Here is a 20,378-nt window from a genome sequence, read left to right on the forward strand (position 1 = left end):
AGTGAGCGTGAGAAGGAATTACTTTACAATGTACCTTCTGAACCACAGGCCCGCAGTAACCATTCACAGCGCAGAGCGCACGATCAGAGCCATGTGTTATCTATTCTAAGCTGTAGAAACTCCCGAGAAGGGATGAGACAGGAGGGGAGAAATCACATACTAGGCGGAGGCCTAGAGTCATGTGAACACAAAATTCATAAGCTACGATTTTCATAATGGTTTCCCTGAGTCTCTCCTCAACTGCTCTTACAGATTCCAACTTTGGACAACAATTTCACTGAAGACGCAGAGCCACCAAAACCAGGAAAATAATCGTTGCAGTCGCAGCGCTAGTGCTCTGCAAGGCAGAGCTCTCGTCTGTGCATGGAGACAACGGGATTCACACCTTTTCTTCAGAACCACTTTTATTCAACATCTAACCAGCAGAGAAGGTCAGCCTGAACCAAAACAAGCGAAAATAGCCTCATTACAACACAACAGGGCACGACCTGAGATGAGGACAGAGGCAGACCAAGCGCGTATTTATGCACAGGGGCCCCATTAAAAGCTGGTTAGCCATGCACCACCACCGCCGCGAAGGCGGCTGTGCCCCAAGACTGCTGCGGGTTCCCCACGCGTGTCAGCCCCGAGTCCGCCTCTTCCTCGGCCATAAATAAGCCCTTGCTTTTTTGAGGGGAGGGTGATCAGCGTGCATCTCGAGTGATGGCACCATCTGTTTACTCCGAAACTCTGATGGGGAAGTGACAACTTATTTCCTCCCCTGAATCTGAGATGTGACAGCCTGTCTGAATACCTAAAAAGTGTCCTGGGAGATAGGTGCTGGAGGTTCCCTGAACAAAGAATTCACAGAGTAATCGCGTAGGGCTCTTTAAGTACTTAATCCTGTTGTTTTCCAGAAACCTTTGCACCTGGGCTCCCAAGAAGCAAGCAGGGCTGTTATCAGGACCCCACAGGCCTGTGGGTGAGGCGCCTCGGAGGGCAGCCACCCATGGAAGAGAAGGGGGCAGGGGAGGGGGCCAGAACTCAGCTGAAGCACTCCATGCTGGCTCTCACTCGCTCCATCTCGTGCAGGAAGCTGTAGAACTGAGGCAAGGTTAATTCTGGGGAGAGAAAATCCAGCTTCAGGCAAACGTTTCCCACTCCACAGAATCATCCAAGAAAACGAATTTCCACCCAGAGGTTTTTTTTTCTTTTTTGACTTAGTATATCTAAGCAGCTCTTGATGGGCAATTGACCGTAGTAAAGAAGTGAGGGCCTTGAACAGAGAAAGGCTATGGGCTCCATAGAAAAGTGGAGAATTAAAAAATGGGGCAAGTCCACAGCGCCAAGAGATGAAAGGGCATTAGTGAGGGTGCTCAGGGGCTTCTGCAGCCGGAGCTGCCTGCTTTTCAGTCCTTGCGTCCCTTCTCCCTGTGCTCTCCCTTTTCCAAAGAGGATCTTCAACTGTTGGGTCTCCAGCCTGCTGACGGCTTATTATTTATGAGAGAAGAGGCGGTGGAATGGCTACTCCACAGCTCGGTTATGACTTATTTGCTAGAAGAAATGATTTGTGGTGCCTCACGAGCCCGCCGACTGAGGAGAACGCGGGAAAAGTGAAAAGGCTCAAATGGGAATTCGGACTCACCTATGTACAAGTTTTCGGTTTGATTTCCTTTCTTAACCACCAATTTGAGCTGATTAAAAAAGAAAAGAAATTAAAATCTGAAATGAAAATGATGACAACTGGGCAAAGAAATTCTTGGAAGCCTTTCACTTAAACATCAAAGCATCCTGCTTCAGACCTGAGAGCCAGACAGGCGCAGTCTGGGCGTCTGTCACTGAAACTTCTAACAATTCACATGATTACAGAACAATCACGTTTTTAAGAACAATGTCAGGTTCCTATTAATCCGAGAGTAGGTGTGTTAGCAGCCACGTTTTTGGCTGACAACACTGCTCTGAGATACGCAAGGCACTTCAGTGGAAATCCACGTCCAAATTGGGTATTTAAAAAAAAATCCAATGTCGATTTAATAATTATTTACCAAGTCAAAAATCGACCCATTTTCACAGATCAGGAAACTTACTTGTAAAAAAATACTTCCCACTTTTTCCAGTTCACTGCTCCCAGATGTCACTGTGACACAAAAGAGAAAAGTTGTAAGTGATGGGTTGACAACGGGCTCCCGACACCCCAGTCTTGCAGGCTGTCCAGCAAAAGCCGTGTGGGGACGAGTATGACAGCAAAACGCGCTCTTCAGGAAGTCAACGCGCTGACAGCCATGGGTGGAAACAGCTGGCCATGCAGGGCAGCGACTGCGGGTCCCAACCGTCTTTGAGGACTGAGGACCTGCCCTCCACCTGGCAACTATCTGAAAGCCTCTGCACCCCCCAGCCCCAAAAGGCCCAGGACTTGCTCTAACTAGTTACCTCCAAATTTCCACTCCATGTCTACAAGCTGGTTAATCATCAGAGTCTGTCCTATGGCCCATCGAGCAAGGGCAGGGGCATTGTGCTTCCACTGAAACAGAAGCAAAAAGCCAAAGTCATAACAACGGGGGAAATCCCCTTCTTCATTCTGCACCCAACACAGCAGAGTTTAGTATTTATACAGACGGGGGGAAGGATGCAGAACTAAGGGCTTGGCCTATATGCACAGATCTGGGGGATGTGGGAAGCAAAAAGGGGCAGAAGAAGATATAAATCTGTTTTTTTAATGTTTTATTTATTTTTGAGAGGGAGAGCGCAAGCAGGGGACAGAGGATCCAAGCAGGCTCCTCCTGTGCTGACAGGGAGAGCCCGACACGAACCGCGAGGTCATGACCCAAGCTGAAGTCAGAAGCTCAACCAACTGAGCCACCCAGGTGCCCCTAAATGTTTTCTTTCATTCCAAGATTTAATCAAGATTGGACCAAAAACCGTATGACAATTAAAGTCAGTCAAATCAGAGGCAAAAAATTAGAGATGCACTAAACTGTGCCCTTTAAATGCTGTATGCATGTTATTTGCATGAAATCAAATGAAAACCAGTAAGCTGGGGAAATGATGGATGGTTTCTCCTTAGTTAGCATTGTTCATTTGTTTCTAGTCATGAAATAAAAGCAAACAATCATAATTAACCTTGATTAAGAGGAATTATGATACCTTTTCAGAAAAGTAAGTGGCTTTCTCCTCACTAAGACCTGGAAGGGAACAGAAGGAGATCTTAACATCATGAAGAGCCACCGAGCCTGTCACCCTGCAACCTCGGTGATGACCTACCCAGAGTCATGAAATCAGCCCGGACCTGATCAGCTGTGAGGCTCTTCCTCAAGGCACCTGGGAAACAGGGGAGAAAGTAGTTAAAAGGGCAAATCAGTAATCAATTGGCAGTAGGTATCAATGGGCCCAAGCTATATGACAGAGGTGACAAAAGGGATACACAAAAACTTGGCCAGCTCCAGGAAGATTTCAACCCAGTTGTGGAGAAGATGCAGAAAGGAAATGACTGGAGAAGGCGACAGCAAGCTCTGTTTACTGTACCACACAGGTGTTCACCTCTCCAGAAGGTACAAAAAATGTCAGAGACGGCAGAAAGGACTTTATGGACATGGGGCTGGGGGTCCCTGATCAGAGGAAAGAATAAGGCCACAGATTCCCGGAGCAACATCGGGGAGCTGAGTGTCAGGCTGGGCATAAGGGCCACAGCCTAGAACTGTGCTATGAAATACACAACTGCTAAGGATACGTGGCTATTTAAAGTGTATTTATTTTTCTCCGGCACCCTCTTAGATTTTAATTAATTAAAGTTAAACAAAATTTAAAGTCCTGTTCCTCAGTCGCACCAGCTGGTCAAGTCTTCAATAGCCACACGGTGCTGGACGGCGCAGATCCAAAAGCATCTCCATCTACCTAGATAGTTGTACCGGATGGTGCGGCCATAGAGAGCCCGCTTTCAGGATGTAAACCAGGATGGACAGCTGGCCTCTATAATTCACAAGTTAACTTCCAGAGGGGCTGGCAAATCTTCCCCTCACCAGCCCTGCGAACGCTCCCTTGTGGGGGCTGCTTCTGCTTGTGAGCTCGAACTCCTGAGAACAAAGTGCTGCCAGCAATCTGGGCTTCTTAAAGTTTAATCTCAGACTACAGCCTAGAGTCACAATTTGGAAGCCACTTGAAAATTTTCCACTTCTTAGTCTTCCAGAAGACGACTAGTTAAAGAATAAGAAGATGTCTGCCACCATCCAGGGAGGGCCCTGAAGTAATACCCCAAACTCAACGCCCCACCCCCACCTCACTCCAGAAAAACAATCCTAAAGGCTGTTTGTCCGCTGCAAAATAAACCATGTCAACAAAGGGAGGAAATCTTTTATCGCCAAAATCAGACTGAGCAAGGAAGCCATAGGGAAATAAAAAAGCCAAGACACCAGGAAACCTTGGCCATGAAGGCCCTAAAAAAAAGCCACTTCCTAGCCAATTCAACTAATTCATAACTACTGCATGTACAGCTCCTTAGTGTGTGTCTAGCTCAAATCCAATATTTTGCTTGATGATACCAAAGTACTCTGAAGTGGGGGATTACTAGTGAAACCTTTAATTTACCAGGAAACTAAAGATCGAAATTAATTTTGGGGAGTAAAAACTGGCAAAGGCACATAGTTGACAACTGTACTACCAAGACGTCACCCAACAGACACGTACTCACAAGTACATGAAATATTACCAGACACACTCCCGAAAGCACACTGAAATACATGCAGTACTATACTCTTTGGCAGTGTCGGTAGTAGAGATAAAAAGTCAGGAACAGTGGACTGGTTTTGATGCATCCACATGGCAGCCTGGGTGCCAAGGTGATTTTGTTAAAATTTAAGTACAAACCAGATCTCTGCCGTGCTCAAAACCCTCTAACAGCTCTGGCTCCACTCACAGTAAAATCCCAAACCCTTACGGTGCCCTGCAGGGCCTGGCCGCCTCCAGAATCCCCAAGCTCTGCTCTCCCTTGCTTACTCAGCTTTTCCTCCACATGCCAGGCACGTTACTACCTCCTGGCATTGGCCTTCGCAGTTCCCTCTGCTGGGGATGCTCTTCCTCAAATCTGCACACAGCCATTCCAGCCTCTCCTTGAATACTGCCCCCGCCCATTTCAAGTGGGAATGCTCTTCACTGGCCCTTCTACTGCACTGCATTTATAACCACCCAATTTCATGTTACAGATTTATTGTCAATTCTTCTACTAGAATGTCAGATGAGAACAAGGACTTGGTCCGTTGTGCCCACTGTTGTCTCCCATGTCATACTTTAAAAATATATTTGCAGGGTGCCTGGGGCGCACTGTTGGTTAAGCATCTGACTTTTGGTTTCAGTTCAGGTCATGATCTCCTGGTTGGTGAGATAGAGCCAACATTGGGCTCTGTGCTGATAGCTCAGAGCCTGCTTGAGATTCCCTCCCTCTCTCTCTGCCCCTTCCCTGCTTGTGCTTTCTCTCTCTCAAAAAACACAAACATTCAAAAATATTTAAATAAAAAACCAAATTTTTAAATATAAATATACACACACATATATTTGCATCATGCTAGGCCTCAAGCTCTTAAATAATCAATCTTCCCTTCTTTTTATTAAGATATAACTGACCTGTAACATTGTGTAAGTTCAAGGTGTACAACCTGTTGATTTGATACATTCATACATGGCAATATGATTGCCACTGCAGCATTAGCTATACCTCTATCACATCACATAATTATCATTTCCTTTCTGTGGTCAGAACCTTTAAGATCTAGGCTCTTAGCAGTTTTGAAGTTTATAATACAGAATTGTTGACTAAGCTCTTGACTTCTTTTTCAGCTTTCTCCTTTGGTAATTCCTTTGTCCTAAGCACAAGTTAGGTCTGAGGCCTTGACCCTGTCCACAGAAAGAGACTGTAAATCCAGAGCGGGAGTCTCCAGGACAGACCACCGGGGGAAATTTGAGAATGCCCATCTTTAAACACATACAACCATCTGAGATGGTTTATAAAATCCTTGAGCACCAACTGTCACTGAACAGTTGCCTTAGGTAAACCCTTACTGCAGTCAAACAGTATGGGGGACAAAACGGAAGTGTATGTCAAGGGTGAGGCTTTCAATTTTGCCAGGAAACAGTTGGGAAATTAGCGAATTGTTCTTCTAGCCAAAAATCTACATAAGCTTATTCAGTGTAATCAAGGAAGTCCAAGGAACAGAGCGAAGCCTTGGTTAACACTCCAGGAGAAGGAAGCAGATGGCAGAGGATGGTAAGCCACATTCAGCAAGCCATTATTGACCCTGAAGACTGACCAGCCGAATCCACTTCCCCGAAGCTCATGAAGGACACAAGTCACAGTCACTGTACATGTATTTCCTGAGAATCTACCAGTGCCAGCACTATGCTAGATGCTGGGAAACATCAATGTCTGCCTTCGTGAGGCTTACATTCTATCAGGAAGAGAAAGACCATGATAATGTAACAAGTAAGAAAGCCATATAGAATATGACTAAAAAGTGCCATAGAAAGAAGTAATAGAGGGAAGTGAGGTTGGGAGTCCTGGGGAACTTAGTCCTACAGCTGATTAAATGCCATTTGTGACTATTGTTCAATGTTGATTACTCTATTTTTGCCCAGACAGAAAGAACTCCTTTGGGAGACAAGACGGGGAGTTATCACCTTTTCTTAAAAAAAGTTACTGAGTTTCCACAAGGGCCACGTATCTTGCTAAGTATTAAAATAAAACCAGGCTTTGGGGCGCCTGGGTGGCCCAGTCAGTTGAGCATTTGACCTCGGCCTAGGTCACGATCTCATAGTTGGAGAGTTTAAGCCCTGCATAGGGCTCTGTGCTGACAGCTCAGAGCCTGGAGCCTGCTTCAGATTCTGTGTCTCCTCCTCTCTCGGCCCATCCCCTGCTCAAGCTTTGTCTCTCTCTGTCTCTCAAAAATAAATAAAAATTACAAAAAATTTTTAATAAAAAAATGAAAAAATAAAACCAGACTTCAATAGTAGCCCTACAGCCAAAAGTTATCTGTAATCTAGCAGTCTGTGTCTAGGAGACAACTCGTAATGACGACAATCATAATATTAGCAGCAGTGCAGCTACCACTTACTGAAGTATTTTACATTTATCCTCTTTATCCTTATAATGATGTGTGAACTACTATTATGAGCTCTGTTTTCTGAAAAATACTGATTCTCAGAGAATTTTAGTAACTTGGCTCAAGATCTCAAAGCTGTTAAGCAGGCATGGTGACAAGTAAGCACACAAGGGGACATCCAGCAACCAAATGCAGTGTGGGGCCCTCCCTGGATCCTGAGGAAAGTAACCAATTACAGACAAATAAAACCTATGAGACAATGGGGACACTAGAACACTGATTGTACGTTTTAATTTTAGATAATGGCACTGTGGTTTGATAAGGGGAAAGAAGGCTTTTATCTTTTAGAGATAGAACTAGGTATTCAGAAATGAAATGATATGACCTCTGAGATTTGCTTTAAAATAATCCAGTTTGGAGACCAGTGAGAAGTGGAAGGGGTGTACATGAAGCAATCTGCCTATGGAGTGGTAACTACTGAAGTGAGGTGGGTCTTTAAAAAATATTTTTAATGTTTATTTATTTTTGAGAGAAAGAGAGACAGACAGACAGAGTGAGAGCAGACAAGGGGCAGAGAGAGACGGAGACACAGAATCTGAAGCAGGCTCCAGGCAGGCTCTGAGCTGTCAGCACGGAGCCTGACACAGGGCTTGAACTCATGAACCACAAGATTATGACCTGAGCTGAAGTCGAACACTTAACCGACTGAGCCATCAGATGTCCCGGAAGTCAGGTGTTTTTAAGAATTAAATACTAATTAATAAAAGAAAAACATTTTTAAAAAAAGACACAAAAACCACTGGGCTTTACACCAAGGGAGGCAGTAGCCCAGCTTTTCTACTGTAAGATCCTAAGCAAGTCACTCCCTCTCTCTAGGGCTCTGTCTCGGTCTACGTCTACAAGACAAAGATTAGACCAGATCAGCCCTTACAAAAGTTTTCACCTGACCCCCACCCTGTGAGGAGGAGGAGGGCGAGGAGGGCGAGGAGGTGGGGAAGGAGGGTTTCATGGTTAACTGTTCCTCAGACACGGGACCAGCAGGTTTCTTTATTGCAGGACTCTTCAGAGCCTGAGATATGTTAATGTGTGTCTCTCCAAGGGGAGTGGGAGGGGGCAGTATTTCCTGCTTCCGGCTGACCACAGAAGCCTTTTCTGGATGAAAACACCAATCTGGGGACAATTGATCTGGAGGGTTGAGGCTCCTCTGTTCTAACAAGGAGGCTGTCCTTAAAAGGAGGTCTCACTGCAAGGCAGGCCCAGGAGGAGGGATGAGGAAGAGGGTGAGGACCCCGAGGCCCCTATATTTCAGATGAGATTGGGAAAGTCCGTGAACGCCATGAGGACGACAGCCCTCATCATGTGAAGTGAATAGTTGTGAGGTGCAGCCTGGTCCCGCTGTGCTGCAGAAGTGTGTGCTCCAGGCCAGGCTGGAACCTGGGATGGGAGGGGAGAGCTGGAGACGTCACCTCCACAATAAGGCATGACAGACTAAGCACTTATCCTGGGCTGAGGAAAAGTGTAAGTGCCCTTATAAGCGACTCTGTCAGATGCTTAGTCCTCATAATCTGAGGAGGCACAGGGCAGAAAGTAACTGAACTACAATACATAAAGCAGAAGTTAAGCAGGCACCGAATTAAGGGCTTTGCATATATTAACTCGTTCGCTCCGAATGTCACCACCATTAACTGTTCTTATTACTCCATTTTTCAGACAAGAAACTGAGGCTGATTTGTGCAAGGTTGAATAGCTACATAGGTGATGTGATCGACCCTCAAATCCATGTGAGCCTACAAAGCCCACCTCTTGATCGGTATGCTGTGAGTTCCTTGGGGTTCTCCGCACCTACAGAAAATGATCTGCTATAGACACGACAACAATCTTGCCCCCAAAAATGTACGCCCAACACCCCCTGGGAGGTGACAGGATCTCCCGGGTTCAGTTCAACCCATAAGCGCCTGCTGTATGTCATCACTTTACATGTAACCTTGGCTCAGGAAAGAAGTGCAAGATCCTCCTCTGACTTCAAAGAGCAAGCTCTCTGTTAAAGCCACAAAACAGACACATGTAAAACAGTGTGAACAATAGAAAACTGCAAGTGATTGTGGTCCAAAATGGTAACTGTAGATAAAAACCATCTCTTGGGAGCTGAGAGGAAGGGAGGTCACTGCAGATTGAAGTGGTTTAGGAAGACTTTTTGAAAGGCAGCACAGGGGTGGGTGTTCCCGGGCTGGGAGGACTGGAGGCCGTCAGATGGACTGAGGGGCATGGGGGGCAGAGTGAAGGAAGACAGGAAAGGAGGGAAGCAGGGACCCCAGAAGACAGAGATCTCCTGAAAAATCAGTGTCCACAACTGGCAGGTCCCCACCCGCAGACAAACCCACTCCCACAGGTGTAGGCTAGGGAAGGATAAAGAAGATTCTGGTTCTGCGTGCCTGGCCCATGTCCACAGAAATGTTCACGCTCGGGAGGGACAATGTTCACCGTGGCACTGCTTGTAAGAGCGAAGGGCTAGAACGACAGTGTCTGGCAGCAGGAGACAGACGGCCAAAAGATACATCCAGTTCACGGCACACACAGCGCTGAGAAGAATGGGGGTCATGCGGACGGATCTCCATGACAAAGCAAGTAGGACAAGAGACAGGCTGCACGAGCACTTTTCTGGCTTACCACCATTTATGACAAATAGCACATGGATACAAATGTGCGTGAAAACATAAAAGGGTAAACAACAAAATTAAACTGCAATGGTGTCTGGAGGCAAAAGTAGCATGAGGGCAGAAGGGGATTTTTCTAGCCAGGAGGGAGACTCTCCGACGGCTCCACACGGCTCTAGGTTTGCAGTGAAAATTTATGCCCAAGTTACAAAACCCTGCACGTCCTCCCACAGCCTTTGGTTCACGGGGCCCTTTAACCCACAACGGGAGCAGAAAACGCAAGAATCACACAAACAGAGGATGAGAAAATGTCACAGCTGGAAACCTTGGGATGTTTGGATTCGAGCCCCCAGCACGAGGAACCTATGACAGGCAAAGGAAAGGGCCTGCACAAAGATACGGGGCGGGGGGCACCCAACAGGAACAAACAAATTAGGCCAACTTTCAGTGCAACACTGGGCTGAGAGCCTGGGAAGAGGGGCCCATTACTGGCTTGTAAAGTGTGTAAACTGGGGACGCTGTTTTATCCACTCTCAGCCAGGTCAGCACGGACTCATTCTGTGACAATGGGCTCAAACGTCACTCCACCTTTACATAAAATTAACTTCGAAGTAAATTGCCAAATTCTAGCAATTTTTTAGATGAAACATAGCCAAAAATAAACAATTAAGATAATCTGCTGTCCCTCCACCCAGATATAGTCATAGTTAACATTCTTTTTGTTTGTGTTTTTACAAAAATAGGACTGTGGGGGAGCCTGGGTGGCTCAGTCCGTTGAGAGTCCATTTTTGGCTCAGGTCATGATCTCACAGTTCTTGGGTTTGGGGCCCCTGTCAGGCTCTGTGCTGACAGCTCAGACCCTGGAGCCTGTCTTCAGATCCTGTGTCTCCCCCTCTCTCTGACCCTCCCCTGCTCACAATGTCTCTCTCTCTAAAAAATAAATAAAATAGGACTGTGGTAGTTTTATAAACTATTATTTTTATTAAACAGTTTCATACACTGTTATTCGTATTGAACTATTATCTTGTGAAAGATTTTCCGTATCATTACATTTTCTTTGATAGCATCTTTCTAAATTATTACAGAAGTTGAGGAATAAGAGCAACCTTTTACTAAGGTATGTTAGCATATATTTTATATTATCTCAATCTTCAAAACAAGCCCCCTCCACACACCAAGAAAAAGCTCACACTGGAGGGAAAGGGTTAGAGAGGGGCTGCTGGGTGGGGTTGGGGGAGAGAGAGGGTATCTGGACAAAGTCACAGTACTCACAAGTGACAGACATACATCTACCTGAGTTAACTGAGTTAACTCAGAACCATGAATTTTTGACCCCCACGATGTTCCCCTGGAAAAACAGTACATTATACTAATCTCCAACCATCAAACCAGTGCTGTAATAAATACCCCTACACTAAACCTTTGTGATCACCGCCCTCCTGGCTAGAAACGCTTCCTGATTGCTTTAGGCAAACTCTGCCTCTGAAACAATCTGCCATGGAAGACATTCTTCATTTTCAGTCCACTGCAGACTAATGTTTTTGTAAAATACAATCAAAATTAATTTCCAGAAATCTGAAATGAAAAACCACATACAAAATATAAGCTCCAAATGGTTAAAATGGTAAATTTTACATTATGCATATGCTACCAGATTAAAAAAAAAAACACACAAGGCCATGGGGTGCCTGACTAGTTCAGTCCTTAGAACATGCAACTCTTTTTCTCTTTTTTTTTAATGGTTTTTTTTTTTTTGTTGTTTTTTATTTATTTTTGAGAGACAGAGACATCGCGACAAGGGAGGGGCAGAGAGAAAGGGAGACACAGAATCTGAAGCAGGCTCCAGGCTCTGAGCTAGCTGTCAGCACAGAGCCTGACATGGGGCTCAAACTCACAAACCGTAAGATCATGACCTGAGCTGAAGTGGGATGCTTAACTGACTGAGCCACCCAGGCGCCCCCATAGAACACGCAACTCTTGATGTCTGGGTTGTGAATTCAAGTCCCATGTTGGATGTTTAATGTTTGTTTATTTTTAAGAAAGACAGAGACAGAGCAAGAGTGGGGGAAGGGAGAGAGAGAGAGACACACACGCACACACACACACACACACACACACAGAATCTGAGAGCTCCAGCCTCTGAGTTGTCAGCACGGAGCCCAATGCGGGGCTCAAACTCATGAACCCCAAGATCATGACCTGAACTGAAGTTGGACGCTTAACTGACTGAGCCACCCAGGCGCCCCCCACCCCAAAATAAAGTCTTTAAAAAATATATATAGATAAGCCCCATTTTAAAAATCAGTAAATTCAAAAGATTTTGCCAAATTGCTCTAATTTGACAAAAGTAAGCTAAGTGTTTACTCTCGATCTCTATATATGGTGCCGGGGACCAGACAGCAGTTTGGGGATGGACGCGGGGACGCAGATTGCACTTTGGGCTGTACCTCTGTTTCACTCCACTGCAGTTATCTGTGTACCTGGCTTCAGTCCCTAGACTGTGAGTCCCGCCCACGTCTGGTTCTCCACTGAATGCCCTGGCTCAGTGCCCAGAGCACGCTTGCCAACTCCCTGGTCTGAAACAATGTTCAAAGAACATCTCTGGCCTCAGCTGCTAAGAGCAGCTACTCACCATTTGGAACCAGAAGGAGGCTTTTCACAATGCTTCTGAGAGGGCCAAGACTGATCTGATTGGTGGCGGCGAACTCCGAGAGCTGAGCTAGAAATCTTTCCACCTGCGGAGGGGGAGCAAGCCAGGCCTTCACTTTCTAAGTATCTCGGGACTGTAGACCCACACTCAGAACTCTCCCCGTCACAAGGTACTTTACCTCTTTCGGCTCAGTTAGGAAGTGGAAAAGCACTTCTGTCAAGGCCGAGAACTGCTGTGAAGAGAATAACACAGAACATCAGCAAAATTCGACTCCTGGGTCAGCGTTCCCACATCCCATCTGCTTACAGGCCCTTAGGAGAGAACACACGGGTGCCCACACCTGTTTGATCTTACAGTTCAAATATTCACAGCACTACTACCCTGTGGCAGTATATCAGTATCACTATATTGTCTGAAAAACTGGTATATCTTATTGGAACACCTGGGAGATATATAAGTATTGAGAGACTGTGAGTGTATGCACACATGTGCATATGCACATCTCAAGGGTCCAAATACACACACACACACACACACACAGCCTGAAGGGAAAACCACTGGGAGATTAACAGCAGTTACTGTTTTGTGCTCATATTTCCACATACTTATTATTCAAACATAAGCCAATCCAAATATAGAGTTTCTTCTTATTCTGCCCCACACAAATGTTAACATACTATATAAACTTTTTCTCTACTTTTATTTTTTTTTTAATTTTTAATGTTTATTTATTTTTGAGTGAGAGAGAGAGAGAGACAGAGCATGAGTGGGGGAGAGGCAGAGAGAGGGAGACACAGAATCTGAAGTAGGTCGCAGGCTCTGAGCAGTCAGCACAGAGCCCGATGCGGGGCTCGAACCCACAAACCGCGAGATCATGACCTGAGCCGAAGCCAGATGCTTAACCAACTGGGCCACCCAGGTGCCCCTCTACTTTTTTTTTAAATTTTATTTTTGAGATAACCCAGTTTGGGGAGGGGCAGGGAGAGGGGGACAGAAGATCTGAAGTGGACTCTTTGCTGACAGCAGTGAATCTCATGTGGGACTTTAACTCACAAACGGTGAGATCATGACCTGAGTCGAAGTCGGATGCTCAACTGACTTGAGCCACACAGGTGCCCCTCTACCTTGTTTTTTAAAGCAGTTATTTCTGTGTGGTGAGATTTTGGGTGATTTTTATTTTCTTCTCTTTTGTCTACCCATATTTTCTGGATTTCTTCCCCCACAATAAACATTATTATGTATATGACAAAACAGTAAAATTTATACTTTGTTATACACTTTGAACAGACTCTTCTTCCTTTTTTTTTAAGATTTTATTTTAGGAGAGCCTGGATGGCTCAGTCGGGTTAAGCATCTGACTCTGGACTTTGGCTCAGGTCATGATCTCAGGGTTCACAAGTTCGAGGCCTACATTGGGCTCTGTGCTGGAGCCTCATTGGGATTCTCACGCTTTCTCCTCTCTCTCTGCCCCTCCCCACTTGCAGCCCCCCAAATTAATAAATAAACTTAAAACAATACAAATGGGGTGATAGTGAACCCACACACTGCATTTTGTCTTTTTTCATCCAATTATATCTTAGAGACCAATCTTGTAAGTAGATACAAGTCTGCCCAGTTTTTTTCCCAAGATTTTATTTTTAAGTAATCTCTACACCCAACATGGGGCTTAAACTCACACCCTGTGTTCAAGAGACACAAGTTTCACAGAATGAGTCAGCTAGGTGCCCCTCTACCCAGTTCTTTTAACAACTGCATGGTATTTAACTGCATAAACTTGTATAATTTAGCTCCTAGAGATGAACATGTGTGTGTGTGTGTGTGCGCGCACGTGTGCATTGTTGATGTTATTGCAATGATGCAATGTTTCTTTGTGATATACATGTCTATAAAATACTTTTTATTTTTATTTAATTTATATTAACTTTTTTTTTACATTTATTTATTTTTGAGAGACAGGGTGAGATAGAGTGCAAGCAGCGGAGGGGCAGAGGGAGGAGACACAGAACCTGAAGCAGGCTCTAGGCCCGACATGGGGCTCAAACCCATGAACCATGAGATTATGACCTGAGCCAAAGTCGGATGCCCAACCAACTGAGCCACCCAGGAGCCCCTATAAAATACTTCTTAAAAATGTATCTTAGGTCAAATAATACCTGCATTTTAAATTCTGTGTAAAATGGTGCCAAACTGCCTTGCAAAGGATTCTCGAGGATTTACAGTCCCAACAGCCAATGGCACAGAAGTATCTACTTCTCAAAACTTCATGAATATTCCCTGGAAACATTTTAACCCATGCTGACCCAGGGGTTGTCTTTCTGCAGGGTTCATGATGTTAGCTTTGCCTAAGTCCTGATTCTATATAGTAAAAACAAGAAAAGTCAGGGACAAGCTTCAGATGGTGTCCTCAAACTGTGAATTTTCCTTTTTTTTTTTTTTTTTGCTGTGACTCTGTGGACCGTCAGATCTTTGGCTGACCCTTTGCCACCCTGAGCCTTTTAAGAAATGGAGCCACTGAGAAGCTCTCCCGCAGCTTTTCCATTTCCAGGCCTCCGCCTAGCATTCAGGCTCAACCTCCCAGTGAGACCTCATTTCCCCCCCTCCCCCATGTCTCCTCTCAAGAAGGGCCTCAACTTAATCTGGTCTGGAGGCCATGCTGACCCCCATCCCTATCTCCACTTTTCCAAACCCTCCTTTATCCTTCAATGCCCAGCCAAGACACAAGGACTCTCCCAACAAGAAAGTGACCTACCCAGATTCTTAACTTCGAAGGCTCCCTCCTGGAACCTTGCCTCAGGGCACTTAGAATTTTAAATCTTGATAAGAAAACAGAGATTTGTCTTAGCAGAGAAGGTTCCTTGTATGCAATTGCGTGGTCACAGAGCCTCAGTTAATGGACCTGTGCAGCCAGAAAGTATTTGTTGAATAAATCTCCCTAAACACTTTCCTCATTCTTTGCCTTTGTATCTGCAGAGCTGTCTCTCTCTGGAATGCTCACCTGCCATCACTATCCATGAAATCAAAATCTTAACTGTTCTCCCTAGTGAATATATGGAAAGATGCTCAAGATCATTCCAGATAAGAAATGCAAAGCAGCAAAATAAGGAAATACCGCTCTTTCACTTATCAAATCTTCACAAATAAAAGTCTGACAACACCAGGGCTGGCGCAGGTGCCAGGAACCAGACGGGCTCCCGCTGTTGGTGAGCAGATAAACGAAGCTACCTTTCCAGACAGCAATTTGATAGTCATATCTAGTTTTTATTTTTTAATTTCTTTTTTAAAAACTGTTTATTTTTGAGAGAGTGTGTGAGCAGGGAAAAGGCAGAGAGAGGGAGACAGAGGGTCTGAAGTGGGCTCTGCACTGACAGCAGTGAGCCCCATGTGGGGCTGGAACTGTGAGATCATGGCCTGAAATGAAGTGGGATGCTTGCTTAACCAACAGAGCCGCCCAGGTGCCCTGAGAGTCATATCTAATTTTTAAATGCTCGTATCTCTCGACCTAGTAATTGCACTATAGGAAGTACACCCTTCAGGTATGTTCCAAAAGGTAAACCTGGACACATTTACACAAAGCAGTTCATAGGCAGCACTGTTCATAAAAAACGAAAGACTGAAAGCTACGTGTCTAGTAAAAGAGGGCTAGTTAAATAAATTATGGCAGACCCATTTCAAAGAATATCATGTAAAAAAGAAAAGTGTAACCTCTTGTGTAAAAAAAATCTTTTAAAGGATACCCATATATATACAGGCAGATGCAGACTTTTTTTTTCTACAAAGATACACAAGAAACTATTAAAATGACAAGTTCTGCAGACAAAAGAAACAGGTATTTTAACTTTATAACTTTGAATACTGTTTGAATTTTCTAACTGTATGTGTTGCTTTCATTTATAGCTATGTGAGAAGATTGTAGAGCATTTTTTTTTGTTTTTACTTTTCATTTACTTGAGAGAGAGAGAGCACCCATGCCCACAGAGGGGGAATGTGGGGAGGTGGGGGAAGGGAGGCAGAGAGAGAATCCCAAGCAGGCTCCACACTCTACTCTGAGTCCACTCCACACTCCGCTCGATGCCAAGATTGCAAGACTACAACCCATGCTGGTTCAAGAGTCAGATGCTCAACCGAGCCACCTAGGCGCCTCATTCTTCTTTATGTTCTTCTGAATTTCCTCTCAAATAACCATTCTAAAAATTATTTTTTATTTGAAAAATATTTTTAATCTTTAATTTTGAGAGAGAGAGAGAGAGAGGGAGGGAGGGAGGGAGGGAGACAGTGCGAGCGGGGGGTGGGGGCAGAGAGAGAGAAAGGAAGACACAGAATCTGAAGCTTTTAGCACAGAGCCCAAGGTGGGGCTCAAACTCACAAACTGCAAGATCATGACCTGAGTCAAAGTTGGACACTTAACCAACTGAGCCACCAAATTTATTATTATTATTTTATATTTATTTATTTTTGAGAGAGAGAGAGAGAGAGAGAGAGACCATGAGTGAGAGAAAGGCAGAGAGAGGCAGACATAGTATCAGAAGGAGGCTCCAGGTTCTAAGCTGTCAGCACTGAGCCCGACAGGGGCATTGAACTCAAGAGCTATGAGATCATGACGTGGGCTGAAGTCAGATGCTTACTGACTGAGCCACCCAAGGGCCCCCAAATTTATTATTTAAACCATATTCTCAAGGCTACACATTACCTAGGACTGACCAAAGCCATTATAGAACATTTCTAGGTGTACTACTTAGTACTGTACTTTGTCTCCATTTTCTGATGTGCCCTAGCAGATCACAATTTCCCCAGCATAAGAGGCTGTGTCCATCCAGCCTTTGCACATTTCACTGTGGTTAGTGGCTGTTTGGTATACAGTAGGCATTCAGATAAATATCCACTGAGTGAGCAATAATTGGTGATGCCCAAATCAAGAGAATGACTCTTTTTCTCCTTGATGCCTAGGCCTCAGACTTCAAAATAAATTCAGCTAATAGAGTGAGTACTTGGAGAAATCTGATCATCCAGCAAAGGGCAGGGAAAGGACTCTGGTAAGTTGCTCACCAGGAAGAAGCTTTCTGTGTTAAAAACAAAGATAAAGGAGCACCCGGCTGGCTTAGTCAGAAGAGAATGGGGGCGCCTGGGTGGCTCAGTTGGCTAAGCGTCCAACTTCGGCTCAGGTCAGGATCTCGCAGTTTGTGAATTTGAGCCTCACGTCAAGGCAGGCTGTGGTTGACAGCTTGGAGCCTGGAGCCTGCTTCAAGTTCTGTCTCTCCCCCTCTCTCCAACTCTCCCATGTTCATGGTCTGTCTCTCTCTGTCTCAATAGTAAATAAACATTAAAAAAAAAAAAAGAAGAGTATGCAATTCTTGATCTCTCAGGGTTGTGAGTCTGAGCCCACATTGGGTGTAGGGATTACTAAAATAAATAAGTAAATAAACTTAAGAGAAGAAGATAAAGATCCAGATTGTAGCTTAAGGTTAGAATGAGTATAAGGCAAGCTCTGATTTTAAAGGACATGGTTTATATTTTTCCACAAATATCAAATTGGAGCAGGTAACCTTAGGGATCATATCATCCTATAGCTTCAAAATAGTTTTTTAGCAGCAGAATCTCTTTATTCTCCAAATGGAAGTCTTCCAGAAAATTCTGCCACATATACGAGTAAAAGCTAAGCTACCTGGGTAGGGAAATCATCTGTAAAGCTCCGTTCTGTATGTTTAATTCGCAGGAATCTAAAATCAAGCATCAGGTCCTGAATTGCTGGTTCTACCACCTCCTGGTGCCTGACCTCAAACAGGTCAATTTCTTTTCTTGAACCATTTTTCTTATCTGTAAAATGGGAATAATAACAGCACCTACCTTTTAGGGTTGCTACACCTAAAGCACTGAAAACAGCCCTGGCCACTTGGTGCATGCTCAACAAACAACAGCTGTTTTTGTTCAACCACTCTCTGACCCAGTTTCCTTAATCTGTAAAATGGGAATGATAATAAAACCTACTGCCTAGGGTGTTTGTAGGGACTTAATGACTTAATAGTAGACATAAAACACTTAGAAGTGCTGTATGATAAACAGTGGCCACCAGCCACATGTAGCTAGCTATTAAACACTTGGAAAGGGCTAGTCTAGGGATATCTCGGTGGCTCAGGCGGTTTAGCATCTTAATTTCAGCCCAGGTCATGATCCCAGGGTTGTGGGATTGAGTCTTTTGTTGGGCTCACCCTGAGCATGGAGCCTGCTTGAGATTCTCTCCCCCCCTCTCCCCTCCCCATCTCCCTCTGTCCCTCTCCACTGGCTTGTGCTCTCTAAAATAAAGGAAAAAAAAAAAAAAAAAACCCTGAAAGCCCTATTAAAAAGAAAAAGGCTAGTCTAATTTTTTTTTAATTTTATTTTGTTTTTTTTTTTAATGTTTTTTATTTATTTTTTGAGAGACAGAGAGACAGTGTGAGCAGGGGAGGGTCAGAGAGAGAGGGAGACACAGAATCCGAAGCAGGCTCCAGGATCTGAGCTAGCTGTCAGCATAGAACCCCATGCGGGACTCGAACCCACCAGCCGTGGGATAATGACCTGAGTCGAAGCCGGACATTCAACCGACTGAGCCACCCAGGCGCCCCAGGGCTAGTCTAATTTGAGATGTGTTGTAAATGTAAAACACACACCAGAGTCAGAAAAACCAGTACCAAAAAGTAAAATATCCCCCACAGATATTTTTTATGTGGATTAGATGTTGAAATGATAGTATTAAAATTTTTTAAAATGTTTTATTTATTTTTGATACAGAGAGAGACAGAGCATGAGAGGGGGAGGGGCAGAGTGAGAAGGAGACACAGAACCGGAAGCAGGCTCCAGGCTCTGAGCTAGCTGTCAGCACAGAGCCCGTCGCGGGGCTCGAATCCACGAACGTGAGATCTGACCTGAGCCAAAGTCGGAGGCTTAACTGACTGAGCCACCCAGGCGCCCCTGAAATGATAGTATTTTGATGAAGTGGGTTAAAGAAAACATGAAATTAGCTTTCTGTTTCATTTTTATTTTTTTTTTAAAGATTTTATTTTCAAGTAATCTCCTCCCAATGTGGGCTTTCAGCTCACAAATCCGAGATCAAGAGTCACAGCCAGTTGCCCTTCTTTTAATTTTTACATGGGACTCCCAGAAAATGTAAAATTAGACATGTGGCTTGCAATCTATTTATTTCCGTTGGACAAAGCGGCTTCAGAATATGTGTGGCGTTGTAATTACTGCAGGAGAAAACAGCAGGTTGTAGGGGATGCTGAGATGAAGGAGGGACCCCATCTCCTGGGAGTTAAGACCCGGTGGGGGAGAAGCAGACGCACATGTACAATGGTGGTGAGAAGTGTCATTTAAACCCATTTATTTTCGAGGCCTTGGTTCTTTGAAAAGGGCATCCCGGCCAGCACAGGGGCAGGAAGTTGGCTGGCTGGCATTTGCTGCCTGAACAAGCAAAAATCCGCTTTGCCACTTCCACTACTACCAAGGGGCGGGGAAGGGGGGGGGGTCTCTCCACAGTGTAGATTATAGGACTTCTTTCTTTGAGGATTGCCAGGTACGCCCCCTTAACTGGAGGGTAGGACAGTCCCACCCTGGCCATTACCCAAACCCAAGTGTGACCCGGATTACCTGCCCCTACTCCAGGCTCCCCCCCAACCCCACCCCCGACCCCCCCAGGGGATGCGAAGACTCCCCAATTGGCCTCCCTACTGAACGTCTCAAATTCCACAGCACCCCAAATTCCCTCGGCCTCCCAACACCCCAGTCTATTACCTCGGTTCCCCACACTGCTTTCAGCTTCATCGCGGCTCCCCTCAACTCCTCTTGCAAGATCCCTCCAATTTTCCCCGTTCTCCGGCCTCCCGGAAGTCCCATGTCTGGGTGCCCACACCCCCGGACCTCCCCTCCCTCAGAGCCCTCGGCCCCCCAAACTCGCCTCAGACCCCAGTTCCCCTCTGAGCCCGTCCCAGAACGTACCTCGCGCCACCCAGCGCCCCGGACTCTCCCCGCCCCCAGGCGGCC

At 45.2% G+C, this 20,378-nt stretch overlaps 1 protein-coding gene across 1 annotated transcript; it reads right to left on the reverse strand.

Moving 5' to 3' along the window:
• Nucleotides 1–386: 386 nt before the first annotated feature.
• On the reverse strand, nucleotides 387–20,182 carry COMMD7 (COMM domain containing 7). Its single transcript, XM_029917367.1, has 9 exons — nucleotides 20,130–20,182; nucleotides 12,547–12,600; nucleotides 12,351–12,453; nucleotides 3,241–3,297; nucleotides 3,124–3,161; nucleotides 2,410–2,500; nucleotides 2,067–2,116; nucleotides 1,625–1,673; nucleotides 387–1,100 (listed from the first exon to the last, which is right to left on the reverse strand). The coding sequence occupies exons 1-9, from the start codon at nucleotides 20,157–20,159 to the stop codon at nucleotides 1,024–1,026; spliced, it is 549 nt and encodes a 182-aa protein (XP_029773227.1). The 5' UTR covers nucleotides 20,160–20,182; the 3' UTR covers nucleotides 387–1,023.
• Between the last annotated feature and the right edge of the window lie 196 nt (nucleotides 20,183–20,378).

This window comes from Suricata suricatta, chromosome 12, assembly GCF_006229205.1.
Source record: "Suricata suricatta isolate VVHF042 chromosome 12, meerkat_22Aug2017_6uvM2_HiC, whole genome shotgun sequence".
NCBI lineage: Eukaryota > Metazoa > Chordata > Mammalia > Carnivora > Herpestidae > Suricata > Suricata suricatta.